The sequence below is a fragment of the Diceros bicornis genome, chromosome 17 (genome assembly GCF_020826845.1).
Source record: "Diceros bicornis minor isolate mBicDic1 chromosome 17, mDicBic1.mat.cur, whole genome shotgun sequence".
Taxonomy (NCBI): domain Eukaryota; kingdom Metazoa; phylum Chordata; class Mammalia; order Perissodactyla; family Rhinocerotidae; genus Diceros; species Diceros bicornis.
In genome coordinates, this window is record NC_080756.1 from 15,049,370 (window position 1) to 15,059,800 (window position 10,431).

The window sequence follows — 10,431 nt, forward strand, 5'->3', positions numbered from 1 at the left end:
TAAAATTCGTATGTAATTCCAACAGACCCTGAATAGCCAAAACAATATTGAAAAAGAGGAACAAAGGGCCGGCCCCATGGCTTAGTGGTTAAGTGCGCGCACTCTGCTGCTGGCGGCCCGGGTTCGGATCTTGGGCGCGCACCGACACACTGCTTCTCCGGCCATGCTGAGGCCGCGTCCCACATACAGCAACTAGAAGGATGTGCAGCTATGACATACAACTATCTACTGGGGCTTTGGGGGGAAAAAATAAATAAATAAACTCTTTAAAAAAAAAAAAGAGGAACAAAGTTGAAAGAGTCACACTTTCCAATTTCAAAACTTAGTATAAAGCTACAGTAATCAAGACAGTGTGACACTGGCATAACAATAGACATTCAGATCAATGGAATAGAACCGAGTCCTATAACAGAACCATACATTATGGTCAATTGAATTTTAACAAGGATGTCAAGATTATTCAATGGGGAAATAATAGTCTTTTCAACAAATCATGTTGGTATAACTGGATATCTATATGCAAAGTAAACTTTTATTTCTACCTCACATGATATACAAAAGTCAACACAAAAGAAATCAAAGACCTAAATGTAAGAGCTAAGACTATAAATTTTTTAGAGGAAACATAGGTAGAAATCTTTGTGACTTTGGATCAGTCAATGGTTTCTTAAATATGACAGCAAAAGCACAAGCTTTTATAAGATAAAGGTAAAATAGGTAAATTTGACTTCACCAGAATTGAAACTTTTGTGATCAAAGAATACTATCGAGAAAGTGAAAAGACAAAACAAAGAATGGAAAAAATATTCACCAATTATTTATCTAATAAGGGTCTAGTAGTTTTTAAAGAGCTTATTGGAAAGCTTTCAGAGCCTTGAATATAATAACATAGACTCACTAGCTTCTCTTTGCCATAGAAAAGTAGATGGTTTACAGTGTTGGCCTAAAAATAGTAAAATGAATCAGATCAGAAATCTGAACTTAAATTATTTCTATTCAGGGCTGCATGGATAATAGTTCACCATCAAATACCTTGATGATTTTTTACTCATATCTCTCTGATGGCGTATTATATACAATATGGAACTCTATATATTCTAGGGATTTCCTTACAGGACATATTTTTTACCTGACAGGATATCAATAATACCCCTCTCTTAACAGGCATTAAATATATGGGTAAGTATGTGCAGGAATGAGCAGAGGGGAAGTCCCAAGAAGACTTAACTAATTTTTTTAAACCTCCTTTCTTTTACCCCAGATATCCAATGCTCAACAGTCACCGTCAGTTTGTTCACCGAAACATCTCTGAAACCATTTCCCTGAGCTTCAGATTCATTTCCCCATTGCATTTTCACTCTCAAATAATCCATTTAATTTAACACATCAGCCATCTAACTTGTTTTCCTGATTCCAACATCTAAAAATCCATGTTCAATACAGTTAACAGAGCAATTTTTATAAAATAAAAGTCTGATCACATAGATTGTTAGATTAAAAAACAAAACTCTCACATGAACCACCTGCCGCAGAATCACCCACAGTCCGTGTTTCTATCCTGCACTCCAGGTAAACTGAAAATATACTTTAGGGATGAGAACATGGACTTTGTATTTAAATAAGATAACCCGGTGGGTGATTCTTATTCACTCCAAATTTTCAGCTCTATAGACCTACCGGATAAAGTCCTAGTAGATTTTAGGACATACAAGCTTTTTTTGATTTGAAGTCTGCCTTTTTTTCTTGCCTTGTTGAGTTCTATCTCAACAGAGGCAACGTTTTCCCCCAGGTAACATTTGTTGAGCACTCATTCTGGGCCAGTTGCAGATCTAGAATCACTTTGTATAGTATCTCTCTTCATTCTCAAAATAACCTTATAAAACAAGAATTATTATTACTAATATACATCTATTTTATACATGGAGAAACTTAGGAAGGAAGAATTTGAGAAACTTGATCAGGCTCACACGTATGTCTGGATTGAAACCTTAGCTGACTGGCTCAAAAGTCTACACTCTAAATTATCAGGCTTGTGATACTAGCGAGTGACATTTGAAGTAATTCCTAGAGCCCCAGTGGTAGTACGTGTTGCTACATTTATGTCTATAAAATTCCATTATGATTAATATGTAATTAAAATAGTGTTTGTGGAGGAGGTCAATACCATGTCTTGTAGAGTAAATGAAATTTAACATTTGTGTTGATGACTAGAAGAGAGGACTCTTCTTGTAGCACAGAAAGGAATGCTAATCATAAAGAGAAGTAGGAAGGAAAGGGGGCATTGTGCTGAAAGGTCTGGCTAAAATGTTAGGAGAAGGTTAACTAATTGAAGGACAAATTAAGTAAACTTAAAACACGAGTAAAAAATTTTTACCTATTCTCCAAGATTTTAAAATTGAATTTTCCTCATTTTTTGAAAAAAGAAATCTTTTGTAGTGTATCCTTGAAGGCTTGTTTGACTTGCTGGTTCCTTAGAGTGTAAATGAAGGGGTTTAATAAAGGGGCAACTGAGGTGTAGATAATAGCTACACCTTTGGATAAAGTCACCCTTTCCTTTGCCGATGGCTTCATGTAAATAAAGATACAGCTCCCGTAAGTAAGGGAGACTACAATCACATGAGAAGAACAAGTAGAAAAAGCCTTTGTTCTTTTCTGAGCAGAAGGGATTTTTACAATGGTCTTGATAATAGATGTGTAGGAAAGAATCACTAACAGCAACGTGACCATGAGTGTTACAACAGCTGAGACAAATGAAGTCAATTCTAGGAAACGAGCGTCTGTGCAAGAAATCTGCAGCACAGGGGAAGTGTCACACATGAAATGATCAATTACTTTGGAAGCACAGAATTCCAGTTTCAGTCCCAAGATCAATGGTGGAAAGGTAATCAGAAAGCCAGCTGTCCATGAGCTGAGTACCAGGTGGTAGCACATTTTGTTGCTCATAATGATTGGGTAATGTAGGGGTTTGCAGATCGCTACATAACGGTCAAAAGACATGGCAGCCAGTAGGTAAAATTCTGTAACTCCTAATAAGAGGTAGAAGAATAACTGAGATACACAACCACTGTAGGAAATGAGTTTGTTTTTAGTCGCGATGATGATCAGGAATCTGGGAATACAGATTGTTGTCAATGAAACTTCCAAGAAGGAGAAATTTCGGAGGAAAAAATACATGGGATTCTTGAGGCGGGGATCTAGTAAAGTGAGGAGGATGATAGATAAGTTCCCCATCACACTTAACATATAGTTTAGAAAGAGAAATATAAAAATCACAATTTGCAATTGTGGGTTATCGGTCAGTCCCAGGAGAATGAACTCTATCTCTCTTGACTGGTTCTTCATTTCAGATTCGAGTAGAATTACACAGACATAGGTAAACGACTCCAAAAGTGGAAATAACTGGATTTTTTTTAAAACTACAGACATAAAATAAACATATTCAGGAAGGTAAACAATTTCAAAATGTTGATTTAATTTGACAAGACAGATGATAGCTAAAATTATAGCATAGATCAACCTAAGCAGCCTCTGATTGTTCCATTTAAGCCACAATTATCTTTATAACACTACTAAATCCTTTTGTTTCCCCATTTAAACTTGAAAGATAATTTAAATTTCAGCTGATCATTTCCAAATTAATTGAACTCTGTTTAAATGTTCTAAATAGAGAGAACATAACTATTACTTGCAATGTATTTTCTATGTATATTTCGTATATTATTGAAAAAGTTCTTATAACATCTGGACAAGTATACCAGTGTCAATTTGCAATGTTTATTCAAAAATTATTAGCTCATCAAAATACTTTTTAAATATATGGAACATATAAAAATAATAATAATTATATATTTTCTGTATGATTGAAATACTCAAATATATACCATTAATTATTTTGTCCCAGTGTGTTACTTCTCCATTATTCCTTTATCTCATTTCATTAATTATTTTTTGAAGGGGTTTCAAATACATCAGTCTTCTCATAATTAGTTGTATTTAATCAGGAAGTATTGAATATTGTATCTACATAAAAATAGAAAAATATGACAGTTTAAAAGTCAGTGAATATTACCTGACATGTACTTGCAGATTCATTTATGATCTGGATATTTATAATAAGTTATATATGACTTACCATATCTGGGATATATTGATAGAACTTTCCACCCATGGGAACACGGTAGAAACAAGAGTTGAAAATAAACGAATATTCTTCTTTTTATAATATTATAAAATATTCAAGTATTTCAAGAGGAAATTTAATTCCAATTAAATTTTCTGGCAAAGCATTCAAAACGGATATGCAATCTGGAAATTATATGCATCTGTTGATATCTTCCACTTTCACTCACACTCATTAAAATCACAGGACCCAGATATTACAGATGATTCAATTAGAATCCTCTTTCATGCCAGATAAGATTTATTTTCTGAGATTTTCCTTATATATTTAAATTGAGAAAAACATCTTCATAAAAATTCTAAATGAAAATGTGATGCTCTAAATGAAAAGATGTTTGAGAAATCTCTCAAATGAAATGAACCCAAATTTTGTAACAAAGAATTATTGCTTCCAATTGTACTCTAATAAAAGCCACACTTTTATCATTTTCCTCATAAGAGACACAAGGGGATTAGTTGAAATAGAAAGAGGAAGGAAAAAGAAATGCCCTCTGGAGACTGGTGTCAGGACACACCAATTAAGTAAAAAAACAAAAAAGACAGAAAGAAAGAAGTAAAAAAGAAGAGAAAACAAAGAAATAAGGAAATAAAAACCACTGTGAATTGCTTTAACTGCAAAACTGAGGGGCCATTTTCCCAAAAGAGAAATATGAGTGATTTAAACTCTATACTTAATGTCAACAAGAATTTCAGATATTCCACTGCCCTGGCACAATATGACCAATTCTACTGGAAAGAGGCTTTACCCCCAAAAGGAACTTATCTCTTTTTTTCCAGTAGGCAATACGTTAGGATTCCGTTAACTTGATTGTGACCCACTCTCAAAATTTGCAGGGCGTCGGGGACAGCACTTAAATTAGTGGGCTGGTGGTTAAGATTCCGCTCTCTCACCACGTAGGGTTTGTTTCTCAGTCGGGGAACCACACCACCTGTCTGTGTGTCAGTTGTCATTCTGCAGAGGCTGCATTTTGCTCTGATTCAGAAAGATACGCCACGGGTAGCCCACTGCCAAAAAAATTGGCCATGAAAACTCTATGAGTAGCAGCAGAGCATTGTCTGATATAGAACCAGAAGGTGAGAGGATGGCGCAAAAGGACCAGGCAGGGTTACGCTCTGCCTCGTGCAGGGTCCTTAGGAGTTGGAATCGACTGAATGACACTAACAATAAAGTACTTAAATGGTTCCCTATTTGTTTTTGTTTTGAAACAATATAAAACATAAAGAAAAAAGTACACAACAAGGATCTTTTATTCCTGAACCATTTGATGCTCCATCTGCTACTCAATATGGTAGTGTGCATTTACAACAAAAAGAATATTCTGCTAGATAAGCACCATACAACCTTCATTATCAGGACATTAACATTGCTACATTATTAATACCTAATTCCTCAATCCTATCCAAGTTTCACCAATTGTCTAAAAATTTTCCTTCAGAGAAAAAATAATATAATTTAGAGTTACATGTTTCCTTTAATTGTTATAATTTTTAAATCTCCTTTCATTTGGAATAGTTCCCTAGTTTTTTCTTAACTTTCAAGAATATTCCCTGGAAATTATTTTCTGGTAATTATATATTGTGTGCCTCATTTTTGCCTGAAGTTTCTGCATGATTATATTAGATTTATTAACCTTTGGCAGGAATATCACAGAAGTAATGTTGTCTTCTCGTGGAATCCTATCAGGTGTCACACTATTTCATTATTTCCCCCTATTCATGATGTTTTCTTTTATTTCTCGATTCATATGGCTGTTTACAGGATTGTTCACCATAAAGCTACTCTTTTATATTTTAAGTTAATAAGTATCTTGTGTAGATACTTTGAATACTACGTAAATATCTCAATTTTTGGAAAACTTACAATTTATAGATTAAATACTTTATATCATTATAAATTTGTGCTTTCCAATTTTATTCATTATTTTCATCATTTATTTTGATGCCCAATTGCCCCAGATTTGGCCAGTGTAGATCCCTTCAAGATTGTTCCCTGTCCTTTTGACAAGCTTTATCAATTTTTGAGGGCTTCTTTATTCCCTGGCACCACAAAGTGCTCCAGGCTCATCTTGTAGCTTTTCTGCACCAAACTTGGTCTAAACGATTTCTTCAGAGTCTCGTTTATTTTAATAGTGAAGAAGGTTATTTCGAAGCCAGGATCTGAATGCTCTGAATGCTATGTATGCTCATTGTTATTGGGGATCAACATTCCCAGATCCTCACAGTGGACAAATTTACGCACACACACATACATGCATACACATATATGCACATACACACATATACATATATATACATACAGATATATATATATATACACATATATATACCCACATACACTCATATATTTATACACACATACACATTTATACACATGTACACATATACACAGATATTTATACCCATATGTGTTTCTATAATCTCTGTGTATAAAATAACACGAGTTCACTCCAATACATCAATCCAGCACCACAGAGCTCATTCCATTGTATTTATCTGATGTGAAATTTGAAAAAAAAAAAAATTTGGCTTAAGATGATATTTCCTTCAGAGATGTTTAAGTTTTGATTTGGCCAGGCACCTGAAGCCTTTAGTAATCCAGGATAATCTCAGTCCAAAGGCACATTTGAGATGATTTGAAGCTGAAAATACAGTACCTGTGAGAGTCTGCCTACTAGAATTTCTCAACTCAAAATGAGAGGTGTTCACCAAGTCTCCTCTGACATGCCCTGTCTCTGTCTCCCCGGACCTAGGAATCAGCCAAAAACACTGAGCTTTCCTCGGTGAAGACGCTTCTGAATCAGCAACTCTCACAGGGAAAATGAGGCCCACAGCCTTGATTTATTTTCCTGGATCTCTCTTCCCTGTATTCTGGCCTGATCATTCTTCCTTATCTGTTATCTCCCCAATTTATGTCAAGCACATGATTTTCGTATTTCCCATGCTTTCCTGCTGTTTTCCACGTGATGATTAATATATATTCAAAGTTCTCTGAAATCACTTTCTTCAGAGTGATGTTAACGACATTTTCCTAAAGAAAAGAAGTTGAAACTCATCTTCAGATATTTCGTGCCCTGTGAATTTAAGCCAGTTCTATGTGGGTTGTTTATCTATTCCCTATCATTTCACAGGAGTGTTTTTATATGTCGCAGATACTAATCATTTCTGGCTGCAAATATTGCCTCTCAACATGTGGTTTATATTTTCAACATTTTCTGATATATTTGAAAAACTAACTCTCACAGCTATTTCTCTGCCTAAAATTCCTTTCAACTCCAATTCTTAAATAATGATTTTGCTGCATATACAAGTCTAATTTGACAGTTATTATTCTCTCCATATTTTTAAAATATAATTAAACTCTCTTTGTATCACAAAGTTGCTGTTGAATTATTATTTGCCGTATGTGTCTGATCTATCTTTACTTTCTGACTGCCCTTAGAATCTTCTCTTTATCCTTGCAGTGTCAGCAAGTCCACTACAATTTGCTGACTCATGGATTTCTTTTTATTTAAATTTGCCTAATATTTATTTTGTTTCCTAAAAATGCAAATTGGTGTCTTTCATCAATTATGGAAAATTAGTAGCCGTTATCTCTTAATTAAAGTTTTTTCCTGTTCTAGATATGTTCTCCTGTTAGATATCCAATCCAACATATGTTAGAACATCTCATTATATACACAGTGTTTTGTGAACTTTTTCATATTTACATTATCTTGCCTTTCTACACTGTATTCTAAATAATTTATTGAGAAGTATTCCTGTTGACACACTCCTCAAATACTTCATTTAGCTATTTAACCAATATATAAAATTTTATTTCAATTATTTTTATTTTCATTTTGATAAGGTCTATTTTTTTCCAAATCTTTTTCTTCAATGGTTTCTTATCCCTACATAAAATTGTTTTACTTTCTTTTATTTCTTTAAGCTATTATGTATTATTTAATAGACTTGTGTGATTCTTTAAACTTCCACAACTTTTATGAGTCTATTTAGCAGTTTGTTGTTTCTGCTTGCGATCACGTGTGCTGACCTGCCATGTACATATCGTGAGATATTTTACTGGGAAGTCACATTCTTTAGAATGGTATCTGTGTGTATATATGAGTTCTACAAAGAGGACTGGCATTTGCAGCTGTGGGTGTTTGGGTGCTGGTCACCGGGACCTCGGTTAAATATTTTGAGTTGTGGGGTTCAAACTTTTGGAGAGCATGCAATCTGCTTCCAAATATGTCCAAGTGTAGGGACGAGAAAGAAATTCTAAAAGAAGCTTTTTTTATTTCTTCTATCCATATCCAAGGTCAAGGAAGACAAGTGCCCACACCTATCTCTCTTTTGTGCAGATTTTTTATTTTATTCAGCTGGTTCCAGCTCAATATATCTACACACTACACAACCGACCAGTGTATATGGAACTTCGCCTCATTTGCTAAACTTTGCCTCATTATTCCATTTCTTGAAATCTAGTAAGTTAACACTTGGGCCAACACTTGTTTCCTGACTCTTACCTGTGATCATCTGTTTCAGGACTCGTTCACTCTTTCTATTTTCTAGACACTGCAGATTTCACTTACTTTTCCCCCAGCTCAGCCATTCACATTTCCATTTTCTTTTATTTCAGAACTTTTAGGCTTTTTTGTACCAGGAAGTTATTTTAAGACATCTACTGCCGTTATTTTAGGCAGTAAAAGACTCTTCTCCCTCCTTATGTTCCTAAGCCTGGATTTTTATTAATATTTATACATTAACTATGTATATATCATCATTTCTTTCACTGAGCAATGTATTCCTTTTCTGTGGATACTGTAACCCATTAAAACAAAATGAGTAGCTTAAAACATTGAAAATTTATTCTTTCACAGTTCTGGAGGCCAGAAGTCTGAAATCAGCTTCACTGGGTCAAAATCAAGTTGCTGGCAGGGCTGTGCTTCCTCCAGAGGCCCTAGGGGGAGATTCCTTTCCTTGCCTCTTTCCGCTTCTGGGGCTGCTGGTTTTCTTTGGCTTGTGGCCACATTATCCAATATCTGCCTCTGTGTTCACATTGCCTTCTCCTCTTCTATCTGTGTCAAATATCCCTCTGCCTCTCTTTTATAAGGGCACTTATGATTGCATTTAAGGCCCCCCTGGATAATCTAGAATAATCTCCCCGTTTTAAGATCTTTAGCTTAATCACATCTGCAAAGACATGTTTTGGAAATCAGGTAATATTTACAGGTTCCAGTGATTGGGTCCTGTTGTCTTTGGAAACCATTATCGGCCCATCAGTTACACCGTCATCACTATCTCCTCCCGAGCAGATTTATTATTCCCATTCTGGTTACTATATTAATTCGTGTGCTGAGAGGGAGTTGAATATTTGGTGATCAGGATCATGGACGGACATAAAGTTAAAAATTCTTATGGCCATTTTTTATGGAAATCAGTTTTTTTCAAATAGTATATCCTGACTCATAGCAGCAAATTTGTTTTATTTAATTCTCCAAGTTTGTTTCTTTACCCTTATATACCTTAGATAGTGTGATAATTAAATTGGCAAACAAATTGTACTATGTATTGGCTACTCCTAAGTGCTAAGCCCAGTACAAATATTATCTCATCAAAGCTAAGAGTAACTCCATGGGACCAGCCCCGTAGCTTAGCGGTTAAGTGCACGGGCTCTGCTATTGGCGGCCCAGGTTTGGAACCCCGGGCACACACTGACGCACTGCTTGTCCGGCCATGTTGAGGCGGCGTCCCACATACAGCAACTAGAAAGAGGTGCAACTATGACATACAGCTATCTACTGGGGTTTTGGGGAGAAAAAGGGAAAAAAAAACGAGGAGGATTGGCATGGATGTTAGCTCGGGGCTAATCTTCCTCATACAAAAAAAAAGAAAAACCTAAGAATAACTGCATAATAGAACAAAGCTCTTACTATCTCATTGTAGCCGACTAGGAAAGAAGCGCTGGAATGATCGTTACAACACAGCTAAGACGTTTGGAGCTGGGATTGGAAAGAGGATTTCCAAGGAGGCCATTAATGACTGTTGTTACTGGTTCATATTTTGTTGAGAAATAATAGCTTTTGGTGATATTTATTTATTAGTTCTAATTTTGGAAATATTAAACAGATTATGTGAAATTTGACAAATGTATGACTATGAAAAAGGAGAGAAGTTATTGTCACAAGACAGGAGGGAATTCCTTTTCAGGTGTGTCTGCAGCCCAGTCAATCAGACATGCAACAGGGCAAAAACAATCTCACCAAACCA

General features: G+C 35.3%; 1 protein-coding gene across 1 annotated transcript; it reads right to left on the bottom strand.

The window, feature by feature from the left end:
- Window positions 1-2,406: 2,406 nt before the first annotated feature.
- On the bottom strand, window positions 2,407-3,342 carry LOC131415993 (olfactory receptor 6C6-like). Its single transcript, XM_058558054.1, has one exon. The coding sequence runs from the start codon at window positions 3,340-3,342 to the stop codon at window positions 2,407-2,409; it is 936 nt and encodes a 311-aa protein (XP_058414037.1).
- Between the last annotated feature and the right edge of the window lie 7,089 nt (window positions 3,343-10,431).